The sequence below is a fragment of the Hypanus sabinus genome, chromosome 10 (assembly GCF_030144855.1).
Source record: "Hypanus sabinus isolate sHypSab1 chromosome 10, sHypSab1.hap1, whole genome shotgun sequence".
NCBI classification, from domain to species: domain Eukaryota; kingdom Metazoa; phylum Chordata; class Chondrichthyes; order Myliobatiformes; family Dasyatidae; genus Hypanus; species Hypanus sabinus.
In genome coordinates, this window is record NC_082715.1 from 57,968,609 (window position 1) to 57,987,317 (window position 18,709).

Below are 18,709 nucleotides of genomic sequence, written 5' to 3' on the forward strand. Positions count from 1 at the left end.
GTTTTCAATGTCCAGGCTCAGTCTTAAATTGGGTGCCTGCAGGGTGCAGCCACATGGACATGAATTCTCACAGGTGTTGCAAACTGAAGCACAGCAGGAGCCAGAACATGGAAGACAGGGTGAGCAGCAGTCAGGCCTCTGCCCTTGATCACTCCTGTTCTGTTGCAAATGAGTTTGCTGCCAATTCTTGAGTTGGGACACAAAATAAAAAGCAATTCTTCAGACTATGAGTGAGCTTGTATCCCCTCTTCCTTGTTGAGGAACATTGAATTGATGGAATGAAGCTAGCTTTTTATGTACTGTACACCAGTCTGAGACATCCCTGTGGCTGGCATGGTGGATTATGGGAATGCCAATGTTTAATACAAAAAGTGTGGGTTGGGGGGGGGGTTATATGTAAAGAGCTATGGGGTTTTTGTCATTTATTCTTTGGGGGTTTTCTTCCATTGTTCAAGTATGCATGTAGACTGAAATTTTCAGGTTGCATACATAGAGAAACCATCAAAACCACAGTTCTTTCAATGTATCTTTGATCAGTATGCATTTTCCCATCCAGCCCCAGAGTTGGTGCACAAGCTTGATACCATGCAGAGAACAGGTTCTTATGCCCAGCAATCCTGATTTAATTCCAGCCAAATCAAGAGACAATTTAGTGACTGACTAACCTACCAATCAGTAGGTCTTTGCCTGTGGGAGGAAACCTAGTCACAGGGAGAAAATATAAACTTACAGGCAGCAGTGGGCATTGAACACAGATCACTGTATTTGCACAGAATTGTCCACTAAACTATATAAAATCATTTTCTGCAGTAAGAGTTAAGTATCTTAGCACTACAATTCTCTGATCTATAATAAGCTGTTGGTGTTGGTGCCTTCACTCCCTACTTGGAATAGGGACTATTAAAAAGTAGATACAAAATATGACAAATTTAGCATATCTTAGGAAGATAAACTGCTTTGTGAAACATGAAACAAATGTAAATGCTTGAAATTTTATTCAGAAAGTGCATTTTGACTAATATTTACATATAAAACCCCACTGAACACAGCTGGGTGCTACTTGGGCTCCTTAATAAAACACTTGACAGTACCAATGCATACTCAAGTGGTTCTACAACAAAATGATATGCACACTGATGTGCTGTAAACTTTAGTTACTGTATATACATGTTATTTCAAATATGAAATGGTATATTCTACTGAAAACATTAAAATGTGCAATTTCTATGGAATGCAACTGATTGTACAAACCAGGTCATTATTAATACAAACTGAAAAAGTCACTCATGCAACTAACAAAAGTCAGCTTTTCAATCCCATTTTGTCCTAGACACAAATCTTCAGTCCTTTCAGAAATCTGCATCCAGTGTGAAAGAGTTATCAACGGACTTGGCCATCACACCCATTCTCTGGTACTCTCCAACTCTCTTTTCAAAAAAGTTTGTTTTGCCTTCTAAAGAAATGTTCTCCATGAAGTCAAATGGATTTTCAGCTTTATAGATCTACAAAGAAAGTCATTAACACAAATCAATTTGACATTTAAGATGAATTGAACATTTAAAAAAGTAAGTTGGGGCTGTTGGAATGTCTGTGGGGTGGGAAATCACAGATTATGTTGGAAACAGAAACTTGTGGACTTCAAGAACGAACCTGCCAATTTCAAGAAGCAAGTGGGGTCTGTCAGGACTTGTCTGCAGTGGGAGATTGCTTGGATTATTACTAACTTAGCAAGGCCATTAAGAAAAAGCAAGGCTCAAGCAGAACAGTGGGCCAGTGTTCCAAGTACTCTGGTGTTGGCTCAACAGGTTGAGGCTAGAATTTAAAGCTTGAAAAGTTAGAGCCAAAGGAACAAGTGTAGGCACGATGGTAGTTAAGGCAGTGGAATACTCCTCCTGTTAAGATGTAGGATACCCAAGTCTGTGGAAAATGCATCCAACTACATGTCTTGACTTACAAGGTCAAGGAACTGGATGGACTCTGAACTAACCAGCTGGGTGCAAACATCAAGACAAGTCATTTTTTGACGAGTTCACACCTAGAGTGGAGGTTTCGGGTGGGTGACTTCTCTATGGCCATACCTCTCAGCAACAAGTATACACCCCACACCATCCCCAGCACAGCTGCAGGAGCCAGGCCAGTGGCCAGCTTGGAGGCTCAACAGGGAAAAGTAAAGGACAGTTAGGGGGTGGTCCAGAGATGCCAGGAGGGGAGACCACAGCTCCACACCCAAAAATACAAACATTTAATTATTTAATTGGCAGTGAAAATTTGCAGATCTCATGGAACTCTAGACAAAGTATAGATTCTTGCTAACGGGATGAAAGATTATGTGGATAAATGGGAATGCAGGGTTGAGGTTGCAATCAGATCATTAAAATGGAAAAAGCAGGCTAGTGTAGTCCTACTTCTAGTATGTTCGTGCATCATACCTTACTAAATCCCAGTTCCAACATTAATCGATCAGCTACAAATTCAATGTAACGTTTCATTAAGATGCAGTTCATTCCAATCAAGTTCACAGGTAAAGAGTCCGTCAAGAATTCCTAGAATGAAAAAAAATTACTGAAAGGGTTCAATGGGAAATAACTTAACACAGATCCCCAGAAATATGTCAACTGCATATCCTACAAAGAACTGCTATTAAAGACAAAATTAAAACTGACCCAACCACAACCAACCCTAATCAGATCCCACTAAACATAACTCCAATTATCTCTGTAGAAATGTACACAAGTTTTTATTTTTATAATTACCTGCTCAATACAAACAGCATCCTGGATGATGTCTCGTACTTTCTCTTCTGAAGGTTTTCTTACTAAGTGCTTGAACATCAGGCAAGCAAAATCACAATGCAGGCCCTACAAAATTATAGCACCACTTTAGGTTTTAAAATTATGTGTTTGGATTATGAAACTTCATAAATACATCACAATACAAATCCAACAGGAACATACAACTTAACCAAAGGACTCCCCAATTAGGATGGGGGAAAAGTATGAGAAACTAGATCCATTTTACAAAGGAAAAACATAATTGCTACAAAGCAGAACAAAATATATCCTGCCCCTTAAAGACATGGGCCCATAAACAGATCATGAACTGAAGCCACCCAGAAATCTATCCAAGCAAAATTGTTTGCCTTCAGCATACAATTAGCATTCATAATTAAAGCATGTCCAGGTTATCACTGCAAAGATTTATTTACTTTATTTCAGAATAAACAATACTAAAATGTAATTTTAAAAAGTATTAGATCAAAATCCACACAACTTGAATATCATACCTCATCTCTGCTTATGAGTTCATTGGAGAAAGTCAACCCAGGCATTAAACCTCGCTTCTTCAACCAGAAAATCGCAGCAAAGGATCCAGAGAAGAAGATTCCTTCAACAGCAGCAAAAGCAACAATTCGCTCACCTGGTAAATGTAACATAATCAACATTACTTCAAGATGTGAATTTAACAGCTTTTGTCATAAATGCAAGGCTATTCAATTCAGTGCAAATTCTATATTACAATCCCAAGAGTTTGTATTTCCTGGAAGCAGCATAGTGCTAGATTCACTCTTAGCTGGTAAAGATCTACTGGTGACAACCTATCTATCACCATGGACCAACGGTGATCAAGGTCCTGCACAGTGCAAGAATCAAGCTCTAAATCAAGTGTTGTGGTTAGAGACAAACCCCACTCAAGTCCTCTGGGTTGACTGCCACATATACCGGCAAGCAGGTTTAGTGTTTTACAATAAAAACAGATGTCAAGACTCTTCCTCAGATTTCCTTCCCAAGAGAAATAAGTGCAATCAGTAAATCTTTGCTAGGGAACAAGCACTTCTGCTGCTGCATGAGCCGAGAATCGGAGCAGGAGGAAAATTACCAAGGCAACTAAGCAGGTCACTGAAGGATGTTGCGGTGGGGCTCGAGTTCTATCACCTCCTACTCCAAATGACGATGCCTTGCTCCCAGGTGAGCTGTCTTTTATGGTCACTTTGTCAAAACAGAGCCAACAACCCTGTGATTTCAGTCTGAGCCCAACATAGGAGCATCCTTTAGCAGGGTGAACCCACAGAAAGCATTCGGCCCAGATTGGGTACTTAGCTGAGTGGCAAAGACCCACGCTGATGAACTTCCTGGAGTGTTCAACATTTTTAACCTCACTGCAGCAGTCAAGAGGTTCCAAGAACAGGGTCCTCTGTGACTATTATCCAATACTTCTGAAGTGCTTTGAGAGGTTGGTGATGCAACACACCAACTCCTACCTGAAAAGTAACTTGGATCTGCTCCATCCTACCAACCACAACCAGTCCACAGCAGATGCCACTTCACTGGCTCTTCACTCAACCTTGGAACATTGGGACAGTGAAGATGCATACATCAGGATGCTCTTCATTGTGTACAGCTCAGCATTCCATACATCATCCCCACAAAACTAATCAATAAACCTCAAAGAATTTGGCCTCAATACCTCCTCGTGCAACTTGAGCCTTGATTTCCTCAGTTGCAGACCCCAGTCAGTTGGAAATGGAGGATCTGTCCTGGGTCCAACATGCAAGAGCCATTACACAGAAAGTATGACAGCGGGTAATTTCTTAGAAGCTTGCAGAAATTTGGAATATCATCCAAGTTTAACTAACTTTTATAGGTGCGTGGTGTACAGAATATTGACTTGTTGCATCACAACCTGGTATGGAAACACTAATGTCCTTGAATGGAAAACCCTACCAACAGTAATGGATACAGCCCAGTCCATTACAGGAGAAGCCCTCCCCACCATTGAGCATACCTAGAGCACTGTTGCAGGAAAACTGCCTCCTTCAAGGAGGCTCTCCGTCCAGACCACGCTCTTTTCTCATTCATCTACAAATGTTACAAGTTGCCGGTCCTTACCAAACGTTGCTTGATGGTCACCAATCCAACGTAGTGCCCAGTCAGCTTTCCTTTTCACACAGGGAAGAGTCTCAATTGCATTGAACAGATATTCTCTATGAAGGAAAATGAATACTTCAAATGTTTGAATGGATAGAAAAGGTGATAATTTGAAGCTGCATTGACAATCTATTTACCTCTCCTTAGAATCTTTAATGTAAGTGTCAATAAGAAGACTGTACATCTCGGAGTGGATATTTTCCATTGCAATTTGGAATCCATAAAAACAACGAGCCTCTGTAACTTGAACTTCTTGACTGAAACGTTCAACCTTTTGACAAGTAAAAGCAAGATGAGTAACAATGCACCAAAACAATTTGACCACAAAATACCAGCTAAAAACATTACATCTTACCAAATTCTCATTTACAATGCCATCACTTGCTGCAAAGAAAGCCAAGACATGAGAAATGAAGTACTTTTCTTCTGGTTTCAAGGACTCCCAGTGTTGAAGATCTTTTGAGAGATCAACCTGAAAGAGAAATTTATACACATTGGTACTCAGACAGTCACAAAATTCAAGAAAACACTGGTTGCCAATTCAAAATAATTTAAAATTCTCGCTAAAAACTTCAAGATTTAACATTCTCTCAGCTACATTATGAAACTGCAGCTTTAGAAATGTGAACATTGGAATCAGAAAACAAAGGGCAAGTCTGACATTTGAAAGTGCTTTGAAAAAAGATGCAAGATGGAGAACAAGGATCAAAGTCATGAACAGAGATGACCTGAAAAAAAGGAAAGATGTGCATAAAAGAAATATATATCAGATTCAGATTTAGTAATACGAAATTTATTTTTGGGATGAGAGGCATAAACGAGGAAAGCTGATGACAAAGCAAGATGCCACCACTTGATGTGTGCAACAATAAGGCACAATTGCTCAATCCTGGCACAGGATCAACAGGAACAACAAAATTAAAATATTGCCCAAGATTTTGGAATGCCCAGGATTTATCAACATTATCAATAAAACTAAGGAAAGTTAGTTAGAATCAAACTGGCTGCAGAGGGATGGTGGGGGGGGGGGGGGGGGCAAAAAAGAATGAAAGGATAAAAACTATGAATGAATACTAACTTTTGTAATATTTTTGTTTGTGCAGTTGCAACTTAATCAATATTGTAAGTGTGTGTTAGATGTGAAGCCAGGTCGAGCTGTGTCTAGAGTTGTATTCTCTAATAGCTGGGCAGCTTGTAAGGCTGTTTGAATAGCTCAAGGGCGTTTAGGTTGTAGAGGTCACGTACAAGACTAATTAGACCAGGGGAGTATCTTCATTGTTATTGGGGAAAACCAATAAAATCAGGATCAAAATAAAATCAGTATTTTTTTCATAATATCGCTTGAAGATTGCATTAACTTGTTTAAGATTATCTAAGTAGTGTTACTCCAGCTCCCGCCGATGACTCCAGTGTATTCCAATTTGAACTGCACGTCATAAATCAGCTTACAACATTCACCCCTCCTCTTCGTGGCACATTCCCGCTCAACTAGACATTAATACTTAACTTATGCTTTTAAATTTTAAAGCCTCCAAGCGCCTCCTCTCGGCCTGTCAGCTATAATACCCAAATCCAGGTTCAGCTGTTGCATAATACAAACGGTCACTATGAAGCTCAGATGGTACAACAGTTAAGGGTTTCTGAAAGTACTACTTAAAAGCGGAGAAAATCAAATTACTGTAAAGACTTATCAGCAACTGTTAGTGAAGTTCTTACTTCTTCTGCCGTCCAAAAGGACGCTTCAGCTTTCTTGTACATCCGCCAGATGTCATGATATTGTATGGGGAAAATGACAAAACGGCGGGGGTTTTCTCTTAATAGGGGCTCATCCTGTAAATTCGACGACTCGTTAAGGTTTTCAGGTTTGATCTGAAAGAAAAATTCACTGTTTAAAAAACCAGCTCTACACAAAGCCGCAAGATTCTTTCTCCGGGAAAAGGAGGGGGGGGAGCGAAACATTTGGCGCCAAACAGCTCCGGTTCCCCATCCCCAGAGGAAAAAAAAACACGTATTTTAAGTCATAAGGCTTGAAACATCAAGGTTACACGGCTTCGCTCGCGGGACGAAACGCAGTCGTTGGGATTTTGCAATACCAGAGGCGCAGGTCAGCAATGTTTGGCGCCACAATCCAACCGCGCTCTCAGGTTAGCGGGAGCCGGGAAGGCTGAACCGTAAGGGCTACTCACTTGGGCCTCTCCGAAGATGTTGCGAGCTGTTTTACTGGCCAGAATCCGCGTACTGTTTACAGAAGGTGGCTATAGAAAGAACAAAAAAAAAATTACTCCCCCATTTATCACACGTATCATTCTTTAAATAATGGGATTGCACATTTAGGGAAATAAAATTTCCTCCTACTTACCGTATTTTCCTTATCGTTGAGAGAAAAGTCATTCATCTGAGTAAAGATTACATTTTCATTCTTGGCAGCGAGAGGAGTGCGTTGCGAGAACATTTTGATAACCGAAAGGTATAAAAGAGAATTCGTTAAAGGGAAAGGTAGGAGAAAAGATTTAAAACTGGAGGGAAACCGCGTTAACCTACGCAATGGTTTGCAACTGAGCACAAATTGCTTCTGCAGAACGCTCCAAAACCCGTCTCCTTATGAATACCAGGGTTGGCGCGCCGGTTCTCCCTGAAATGCTTTTGCGAACTTGGCGCGGATTCCAAGCCTTCCAATCAGCAGCAGCGGAACCTCCCCTGATGTGACGAAACTAAGAGTCTGCTGGCCAATCAGTACACGCCAAAAGTTCGCGGGAGTTACAACTTGTCAAAAGCGCCCGCCAACAAGAACAATAATGATATCCACCAGTTTGGCGGGAAATGCTTCAATGTATCACTTTGCACAATGTATTTATTTCTTATATTATTTTTAAAGATATTTAAATCATACGATTTTTTAAAAAAAATCTCGCTGTAACTGTTCCCTTTAAATGTGCAAGTCATTACCGGTCTACCAACCGATTTTAAATTAAAGGAAATGTCCTTGAGATTTGGCAAATCTTGGTGATCATGCAATTTACTGTTTGGATGAAATATTAGTCAGTTTTATTGCAAAATTGATGAAATGCAACAGGAAGTTTAAGCACATTGCGCAAAAATGTAATGGAGCAATAAAACAAAACATCTGAAATCGGTGCAAGACTAACTAGCGGATATATTCTGACAGATTCGATCCTGTCGTTTGCTTTGTATTATGTTCACAATTCCATTCAATAGACAATAGGTGCAGAACTAGACTATTCGGCCCTTCGAACCTGCACCGCCATTCTGAGATCATGGCTGATCATCCACTATCAATACCCGGTTCCTGCCTTGTCCCCATATCCCTTGATTCCCTATAAATAAGATACTAACTAATGTGGATACTAACATTTACTAACAATGTGGAACAAATTTTCAACTTATTGTCCGAATATTTTCAGTGCAATGTAATCTTAAGGCATTTCTTCACGTAAGGCAATTATTCCCGTTATCAATATGTAGGGAATATAATTACAATCAAAACGCGCACAGAAGTTAAAGATTTTTCCACAAACAATTCGAAAATCCGAATTTTAATCAAATCATTCCCAGTGACTCTTGTAGCACCTCTGGTGGTCGGAGTACTAAATTAACCGTGTTCGATCTGAAACTGCCGTGGACAGAATTCACAGTGCAATACAAAGACCGCAGATCTTGGAGTGAACGAAAAGAACCATGGTTATCATTTCTGATCAACTTCTAGTGACCTATTTTGAAAAGGACGTATGTGCTTTGGGGACTGAACAAAGCAGAATTGTTGGCAGATTATATGATCACAGACACATCACAACCAAGTTCAATCAAGCTGCTAATAGTGTATGCAATTGTATTTCTTGCTGGACAGAATGAGAAGGCTTGAGCAGTAAATTGAGGACATTAAAACCATTGCAATCTCTGTTTTACTCAGATTAATACCAAATGCTGCCAAGCATAACAACTCCATTTAGCTTCTCTTCCCAGACAGACTCGTTTCATTCCAACACTATGGGTTTAAAGGGTCCCATTCCCATTCTGGTATGTAAATGCATAGCTGCCTTTACTGTCGAGATGAAGCCACACTCAGATCAGAAGAACAACACCTTATATTCTGTCTGGGTAGCCTCCAACTTGATGGCATGGACATTGATTTCTCGAACTTCTGTTAATGCCCCTCCTCCCCTTCTTACCCCATCCCCTCTCTCTCTCTCTCTCTCTCTCTCTCTCTCTATCTCCCTCCCTCCCTCCTTGCCTGTTCTCCATCTTCCTCTGGTGCTCCCCTCCCTCTTTCTTCCTTCCAAGACCTTCCGTCCTATAATACTCTCCCTTCTCCAGCCTTGTATCCCTTTTGCCAATCAACTTTCCAGCTCTTAGCTTCATCCCTCCCCCTCCTGTCTTCTCCTATCATTTTGGGTCTCCCCTTTCACTTCCAAATCTCTTACTATCTCTTTTTTCCGTTAGTCCCAACGAAGGACTAACGTTTTGACCCAAAACGTCGATTGTACTCCCTATAGATGCTGCCTGGCTTGCTGCGTTCCATCAGCATTTTGTGTGTTGCTTGAATTTCCAGCATCTGCAGATTTTCTCGTGTTTGTGTTTAAAGGGCAATATGTGATCCACAGATCTGTCATAGATAGATAAGGAGGTGCTTAGTTTGGTAGTCAGGTGGTAGCTTGGGAATGGGTGAGCATCTTCCATTCTTTATACTGGGCTTCTAACTGCTCCCCAGAAGCTAAGCCGAGAGCCTTATTTCTTTAGCAAGATAATGTGGAGAGAGTGCTTGTGGCTTCTCTCCAGAACTTTGAAGTGCCTTCTGCAGATAGTCCATGTTTCAGAAATGTATAGGACAGCAGAGATTACTGCTGCTTGGCAGACCATGAGCTTTGTGCCACATTTCCGGTCTTGACTTTCATATGTTTTTTTCCTCAAACAAAAGTCTGTGGTGAGACCCTGAAAGAGATGATGGAGGTTATCATCAACACATGTCTTCATTGAACAGTCTTCGCACTGTTCAGTAAATATCTCCATTATTATGAAATGTATTGAGGTACAGTGAAGCCTGTCATTCATACAGATCATTTCATCAGCACATTGAGGTAGTACAAGGGAAGAGTGATGATGGAATGCAGGAAGTAGTAATATACAATACACTTACAGAGAAAGTACAGTGCAGGTAGACATAGTCTGTGAGGTCGAGGGTCCAGCTTAATGTGCAAGCAGTTTGTTCAGTAGACTTGTAACAGCAGGATAGAAGCTGTCCTTGAGCCTAATGAAACATGCCTTAAGGCTTTTCTATCTTCTGCCTGACAGGAGGAGGGAGAACAGAGAATGTCTGGGGTGAATGGGGGTCTTTTATTACACTTTACTGAGGCAGCAAAGTCCACAGAAGGAAGGCTGGTTTTCATTATGTGCTGAGCTGTTTCCACAACTCACTGCAGTTTCTTGTAGTCTTGGGCAGAGCAGCTGCCAAACCAAACCATGGTGCATCTGTACAGGAGGCTTTCAGAAGCATTGGTGAGGGTCAAGAGCAACATGCCAAACTTATTTAACCTCCTGAGGAATTAGAGGTGCTTTCATGGCCACGATATCTATGTGGTTGGACCAGGAGAGGATATTGGTGAGGAACTTGAAGATCTCAACTTCAATACCACTATGTTAATAGGAGCATGTGTCCACTTCCTGAGTCAATGACCATGACTGTAACTTGAAACTCAGCCAACAAATCCTCCAAATGTGCACATTCGTGTGTTTCTTCAACACTTCTACTTATACATTCATAGCATAACAGTTCAGCCCACTTTCCACAATTGTCGAGAAGGCCATTTGGAGATTAAAATGCAAAGAATATTACAAGGTAATATGGAGACAAAAGACAAACTGCTGGAGGAACCGAGCAGATTGAAAGGCAACTGTGGAAGGAAAGGAATTGTCAATGTTTTCAGTTGGAAAACCTGCGTCAGGACAGTTACACAGCAAGCATGGCCTTTGGGACTGCAGTAACTGATGCTGTAATGATACTCACATGCATATACGTTTTTCGGATGATACATGAGATAATTTTATCTAGCGTAGTACTACACCTGATCTGCCTTCAAAGGTTTGCGTTAGGGCAAATTTGAAGGGAAAAAGAACTTTGCAGTCGGTGTCTCTGAGAAAACATGAGATTTCAAATGACAATGGAAGCAGTTTTATGTTTCACTCTATCCTTAATAATTGCAACTGCCATCATCAAAGTTCAAAGTTTCAATGCCTCTGTTTAACTTGACCCTAGTCAGGAACACCAGGATTGGAGGGATGTGAGTCCTGAGTCTGCTGTATTTCCAAGGCAAAAGTGAGAAGAGATCATGTCCCAGGTGGTGGGGGTCCCTGATGATGGATGCTGTTTTCCAGTAACAATGCTTCATATAGATGTACTCTTCTCTCTCTGTACCCATGGCTGTGTGGCTAGGCATAGCTCAAATACCATCTATACATTTGCTGATGATATGACCATTTTTGGGATAATCTCAGGTGGTGACGAGTGGGCGTAAGGGAATGAGATATGCCAACTAGTGGAGTGGTGCCACAGCAACAACCTGGCACTCAACGTCAGTAAGATAAATGAGCTGATTGTGGACTTCAGGAAGGGTAAGAAGAAGGAACACATGCCAATCCTCACAGAGGGATCAGGTGGAGAGAGTAAGCAGCTTCAAGTTCCTGGGTGTCAAGATCTCTGAGGATCTAACTTGGTCCCAACATATTGATTTAGTTATAAAGAAGGCAAGTCAGCGGCTATACTTCATTAGGAGTTTGAAGAGATTTGGCATGTCAACAAATATACTCAGAAACTTTTATATTTGTACCATGGAGAGCATTCTGACAGGCTATATCACTGCCTGGTATGGAGCGGCTACTGCACAGGACCGAAAGAAGCAGCAGAATGTTGTAAATCTAGTCAGCTCCGTTTTGGGTACTGGCCTACCTTTTGCGTTTTTCGAATCAGCAGTTCAGTCCATCCTGTGAATTGGGAAGTCTTTGGGTCTGATCACTGTATCTGGGGTACTGGGAGTAAGCCAAATCTCATTCAAACATAAAACACAACAACCTCTCATTTCCCTCTAATATAGCAATCTTGCCCTCAGGTTCCCAATTTTGATCTCCAGTGACTGCACATTTGCTAACAAGATGCTGGATATAGGGGATATCATCCCTCTGTATTTCAGCTCTCCCCTCCTGCTTCGCTTCTAGCAGTGACAAGGAGCCATTATCCATTTAAATATGCCGTACCTGCTTGCTTGAGAATTAAGTCTGCCGATTCCTTCATAAGGTAGTGAAATCCATTGATTATTAAGTTAATTTAAAAGTACATTGCTTAAAGGGAAATTATATGCTGCAGATTGCAGTGAGAGTAATTCAACAGAAGTATTGTACGTGGCCTGCAGGAAATTGCCATGATTCATTACATTGGGAACGAGGGTGAGCTGGTCAATATCAAGAGGGATTACATGTATTTTATGAAGAAGTACATGCGTTTTATGGAACTGGTACTTCTGGAAGACTCTCCCAGCAAGATATTTGCAATATTGCTTTACTGTCTCGAATTAAGTTAATAACTCAAGGAAATGGCAGGTAAGATAGCACTCACTTGCATCTACATACTGCCATCACTCCAGGCAGGCCTTCTGTTTATTTTGCTGAGGTGATTTAACCCCTAAAATCCAACTGAGGGAGGGTGGTATCTTCCATAGATGCATTGGTTCTTCATGGCATCAACATGGACAAATTAGATAATGGACAGGAATTTACAATGACAGCAAAGAGCAGAATTCACTATCATCACCATGTAAAATGTTGACATCAAATTCTGAAATCTGTGTTTGCACAGTTTAATGTGGAAATCCTCCAGTTGTTGGTGTTATATTCAGTTCTTTGGCTGTCAACTGGCCGTATTCAATGCAGATTAAATCCACGTGTAATCAGTAATTTAATATGAACTCTGAATTTTAATTACTGTTCTTGCTTTTAATACTATTGAAATATTAACCCCAGCTGAATGTGGTATCGCTGAGTTTCCAATGGTATACTATTTCATAATTTCTGAACAAAACCTCTGACACTATAAATAGTTTCTAAGTCTTATTTCCATTCATTCCATTGATCAAAGTTCCATTGATGTTTAAAGTAACATGTGTTTTTCAAACTTCATAATAATTTAGTTTCCACTTTAATTCCATGCAGATGGCCCTTTATTTCATGCTATGTAATCTAAGGTAATTAAATGCCAATTTTGATTGCTGGTTTTTATTTCTCTTTTACTTCAAGAAGCTCTTTTGCCTCACATTTAATATCACTGAGACCAGCTCTTGATGGCACCAGACAGCACTTATTACTATCATAGAACTTGTTATTTCTTTGTGTATTGCCTTTTTCCAAAGTCAACAGTTAATTGTTGTTCCTTCGCAAAACCCAAACCAGTGAGTTTGAGATAAACCATCTACGTAAGAGGAGAAGGTATCAGAGGAGAGACATTCTAAAATAAAAGCTCCTTTAAGAAGGAAAGGCTATAGCGTTGTTGCCTTCTTCTTGGCAGTGTCTTTATAAAATGGGTAAACCCTGCCATTATCAATACTCTTAAGTGATTGTCTGCATGACATCAGTGGTTGCATATCCCAGGTGGATACAAAAGATATTAAAAAAAGACAGAAGGATCCCCTGATATCCTGGTCAAGTTAATCGCTTAAGAAACATCCTGATATAAAACAGATTGTTCATTTTCACTCTATTTTTATGAGTTTGTTTTCTGCAATAGGCTGTGGCCATGAAGTACTTAATTAGAAACTAAGAATATGAACACAAAGCTGGAACGCTGGAAGGACTCAGCAGGTCAGGCAGCATCCATGAGAAAAGAGTAGCCAATGTTTCAGGCTGAGACCCTTCATCAGGAATGGGGGGGGGGGGGGGGAAGAGAAGACCGAAGCCCAGTAATAGAGATAGGGGAGGGGGTAGGGCCCAGAAGCACCAGGTGGAAAACCAATCAGAGGAAAGATAAAGAGGGGAGGGGGAGGGGATAAGCATGAAAGGACTGTAGAGATAAGGAAGCAGAGAGTTGAAAGGGTAGAGAGGCAGAGAGATATATATGGACATATCTAGATGGGAATGAGAGGCAGAGTTGAAGTGGGTGGCAACCAGGAGGTCCTGTCTATTGTGATAGATGGAGTGTAGTTGCTCAACAAAGCGGTCCCCCAATCTGTGTCGGGTCTTGCCGATGTAGAGGAGGCCACACCAGGAGCACTAGATGCAATAGACGACTCCAAAGGACTTGCAGGTGAAGTGTTGCCTCACCTGGAAGCACTGTAATATCCCATCTAGAAATGTCCATTCATGGCCTCCTCTACTGCCATGATGAGGCCAAACTCATGTTGGAGGAGCAACACCTCATCTACCATCTGGGTAGCTTCCAGCCTGGTGGTATGAACATTGAATTCTCCAATTTCCAGTAATTCCCTCCCCCTCCCCCTATCCCAGGTCCCTCTCTGCCTCTCTCCCCTTTCAACGTTCTGCTTCTTTATCTCTACAGTTCTTTCATGCTTATCCTCTCCCCCCTTTATCTTTCCTCTGATTGGTTTTCCACCTTGTGCCTCTAGGCCCTACCCCCTCCCCGTCTCTATTACTGGGCTTCGGTCCTCTCTTCCCCTCCATTCCTGATGAAGGGTCTCGGTCCGAAACGTTGGCTACTCTTTTTTCACAGATGCTGCCTGACCTGCTGAGTTCTTCCAGTGTTGTGTTTGTATTCTTTGATCCACAGCATCTGCAGTTGTATTTTTGTGTTTTAATTAGAAACTAAACCTTTTGTGAAAGGTACTGTGAGAGAATTGTGAGAATTTCTCTTTTCTCCCAGACTTCATAAAACACATCGATAAAAATAATGCACTGTTGTTTTCTGTGGTACTTGGCTATTGAGGGATTCCAGCCTCCATGTGCACCTAGGGAACATAGTACATTGTACATATGGGAAGATAGTGCTCTTGTTGTGTCACAATCCCACAGTGTTTTTAAAATGTTAAAGCACTGGTCCCATTTTTGAGAAGTACATAAGAATGTGCAGAACCTTGGTTTTAGACTTAATAAGTTTAGAAGTTGAAAATTCGATGTGTGAGTGGCGTTATGACAACCTGTACTGTATCAATAGACATGTTCCAAGGACTGAATGCCGAAATGCAATGATAAAGAAGATATGCTCCCTAAATGTAATGGAAAACAGCAGAGATTGCTAATAATGGTACATAGAAGGTTTGAGCTTTTTTTCATTATTTATGGAATTATTTAGCTCATTCTTTGGTGTTTATTTTATGCAGTTTTGGTGAAAGAACCTGTTCTTACATTGTAAAATATAGGACACTGAAGTGAAATGTAGTTTTGGAATTAATAAAAAGTTAACTAACTGTCAATTCATTGTACTAGCAAAATTACTATGCTTTTAAAATATTTCATCAATAGGTGGTGCCTTAGAGCCATAAACGGCAATTTAAATCATTGAAATTTCTTTTATAAAAAGTGACACTACTTTTATTTTTCACCATTTATTTTGCCTTGCTCCTCCTGATTAGGGTCAGAAATAGTTGTGCTGATAGTTGTGTTGGCAATCAGGCAATTATGAATAAATCTTTGCAGAATATATAGACCAATTCTGAAGATGATCTTGGCCCGAAACATTGACTATTTATTCCTCTCCATAGCAAAATAATAACCCTGACCTGCTGAGATCCCCCAACATTTTGTGTTTGTTCCCTTACCATGACACTGCTATTTCTCTGTGAGTGTACATGGGCTGACATCACTCACTGTACAATGTTGCATTGGAGAATTACAGAGGATCCTATGATCTTGCAGCCCACAACTTTGGGCACATTTTTAAAGTACAGCTACCTACTAGCCTCACAGCTCCTCAATGAAATAACTGCTGTATATACCTGCTCACAGTACATTTGGTCTTCAAACTAATGACCACTTGGGTCCAACCTACAAATAGTGGTGGATATGGCCCAGTCCATCACAAGTAAAGCCCTCTACGACACTGAGCACATCTACACAGAGTGTTTTTGCAGGAAAGCAGCATCCATCATCAGTGACCTCTGCCACCCAAGTCATGCTCTCTTCCCACTGTTACCATCATGAAGGTGATACAGGAGCCTCAAGATTCACACCATCAGCTTAGGAAGAGTTATCACCCCTCAACCACCAGGTTCCTGAACCAAAGGGGCAATCTTCACTCAACTTCACTTGCCCCACCATTGAAATGCTCCCAAAGCTTTCAAGGTCTCTTTATCTCATGTTCTTAATATTGCTCATTTATTTAATATTATCATTTGTGTTTCCACAGTTTGTTTCCTTTTACACACTGGTTGAATGCCAAGTTGCTGCAATCTTTCATTATTCTATTATGGTTATTATTCCATTATGGATTTATTGAATATGTCCACAAGAAAATGGGTTGTATATGGTGACATATATAACCTTTGATAACAAATTTACTTTGAACTTTGAACCTAACAAAAGGAAGACGTGTGACATCTTTTACAAGCACTTAAATTATGTAGATTATACTGTTCACTTCATTGTTTGAGCGATGGCACTACTCATTTACTTTATTTATGTTTTTGATAAAACATCAAGGGCAAATGCACTACATCTGCATATTTATTAACACAAGACTTATACTTCATACAGACTTTATAGGTGAACTCATAATGCAATGTTGTCCCTCTGAGGAAAAGGTTTATTTCCTGTTTTTCTCTGCTGACTGTGGTGTAGCGTGATGCTCTGTGGGGGCCAACAGTCCTCTGGTATTCTTCCCAAGTGGTTTTTCTTCATGAGTGAGCCTAACTACTAAAGCGCAGATTCCTCACCCTGATCCTTCCAGTTGACAAGTGCAGACAGGTCTGGAACATGTCATTTTCCATCTGGAAGATCGCAGACTACCAGGTCAAAACTTGCAATTGACACCCCACAAGGATGTCAAATCCTGACAATTGTAGAAATGGACTTGAAGTAGACTCAATGACAAATATTCATGTTATGATCAATCTCATTCTTAACTAAAGTAAATTTGTGGCTACTTTACCCTTTTACAGTTGTAACAGTTGTGAGTCAAGTTTGCAACTCACTCCAGAAATTTGAGTAAATATTCACAGATAACACAGGACGTTTCCTTCAGATGATATATTAAACTCAATCACATCAATCTGAAGTGGATGAAAAAGAACAACAACATTCTTGGAAGGAAACAAACATTCTCCCAGGGTACAGGCTAACATATACTCCCAATTAATACAACTAATTTACCTCACTTTTCTGTTTTTGCATTTTTAAAATCTATTCAATATACATAATTGATTCACGTATCAATAATCCATTCTCTCTAAACCAGGCAGCATCCTAGTAAATCTCCTCTGTACCCTTTCCAATCCTTCCACATCCTTCCTATAGTGAGGCGACCAGAAATGGACACAGTACTCCAAGTGTGGCCTAACTAGAGTTTTATAGAGCTGCATCATTACCTCGCGACCCTTAAACTCTATCCCTCAACTTATGAAAGCTAACTCCCCATAAGCTTTCTTAACTACCCTATCTACCTGTGAGGCAATTACAGGCAATTATTTATTATTATTAATGTTATTTTCACTTTCTACTAGATTATGTATTGCATTGAACTGCTGCTGCTAAGTTAATAAATTTCATGTCACATGCCGGTGATAATAAACCTGATTCCAATAAATCTGTCCAATTATCTTATTGTACATTCTGGGATCTTATTATTATGACCTTATGAAGGAAGGGAGGTAGTTGAAAATGGTTGAGCCTTGGATACTGCCCTAAGAAATGAAGTCATGCTTCAAAATCATTATAGTCAGGAGACAAACATGATCTTTAAGATATCCCTTGGACATGTATTTGGAAATTATGACAATATTTTTGCAGATTCCTGTTTTATTTCCTTTAAATGATGCACATTGCAGTCAACATGAGCAAGGAATGGAAAATGTAAATGTTTCCAGTGGTGGATGGATCGTCTACTAAACAGACTCTAGTGCGCTGAACAGTGTTCAACAGTGTTCTTCTATGTTGCTTCAGAGGATGGAGCAGTAGATGTAAAGGTAGATACAGAGTGTAGAGAGACTGTGAGGAAAGATAGACAATGGATAGAGCATAATTGCAGTCAGTTGAATGGGTTGAAGAGTGTCTCTTTTAATAAGTATCAGGAACAAGGACAATGTTTGGTCAGTACGTGGAAATACAACATTGTGGCCATTACAGAGCCTTGACTGTCATAAAGGGAGAAATTGCTGCTAGATGTTAGATATGGTTAGATGTTTCAGAAGGAACAGGAAGGTAGGTAAAAGAGGTGAAAAAGTCCATAGTCCAAGTCCATATCCAAAACACAGAAAACCTTGGTAACAATCCTGGGTACAATGGCAGGCCACACAGTCTCCCTCTCTGGCAGCAGAGTGGTCCCATCAGTGATCAAAAGGCAGGCTCACCTTCCCCATTTACCTAGATGTTTCAATCTCCCTTATCGCCTTAATCAGCTAACAATGGAAGCTTCAGTTGGTGGTATGGAGTTGAATGGCTTGTGTTCCCCCGCAGTTCCCTCACCATGAGGAAACTCATGCATGTTGCCTCTGCCTCCCGCAATCCTCTCGGAGACAGCAAAATTAGCATAACTTATATTATGAAGCAACAAATACTTTATAATATTCTCACTATTCATTTTGGCAGGGCACCTGCCATGTGGCTATTTTAAGAGATGA

General features: G+C 40.5%; 1 protein-coding gene across 2 annotated transcripts in view; it reads right to left on the bottom strand.

Annotated features, from left to right (window-relative positions):
• Nucleotides 1-982: 982 nt before the first annotated feature.
• LOC132400676 (ribonucleoside-diphosphate reductase subunit M2) overlaps nt 983-18,709 on the bottom strand; it is a 30,432-nt gene continuing 12,705 nt past the window's right edge. For both annotated transcript variants that reach the window (XM_059981894.1, XM_059981895.1), the window contains exons 2-11: nt 7,285-7,344; nt 7,112-7,180; nt 6,642-6,794; nt 5,281-5,397; nt 5,063-5,196; nt 4,887-4,981; nt 3,284-3,417; nt 2,754-2,858; nt 2,430-2,543; nt 983-1,502 (exon numbers count right to left, since the gene is read on the bottom strand). In XM_059981894.1, the coding sequence (XP_059837877.1) occupies nt 1,350-1,502; nt 2,430-2,543; nt 2,754-2,858; nt 3,284-3,417; nt 4,887-4,981; nt 5,063-5,196; nt 5,281-5,397; nt 6,642-6,794; nt 7,112-7,180; nt 7,285-7,344 (1,134 nt within the window). In that variant the 3' untranslated portion in view covers nt 983-1,349. The remainder of the gene's footprint in view (nt 1,503-2,429; nt 2,544-2,753; nt 2,859-3,283; nt 3,418-4,886; nt 4,982-5,062; nt 5,197-5,280; nt 5,398-6,641; nt 6,795-7,111; nt 7,181-7,284; nt 7,345-18,709) is intronic.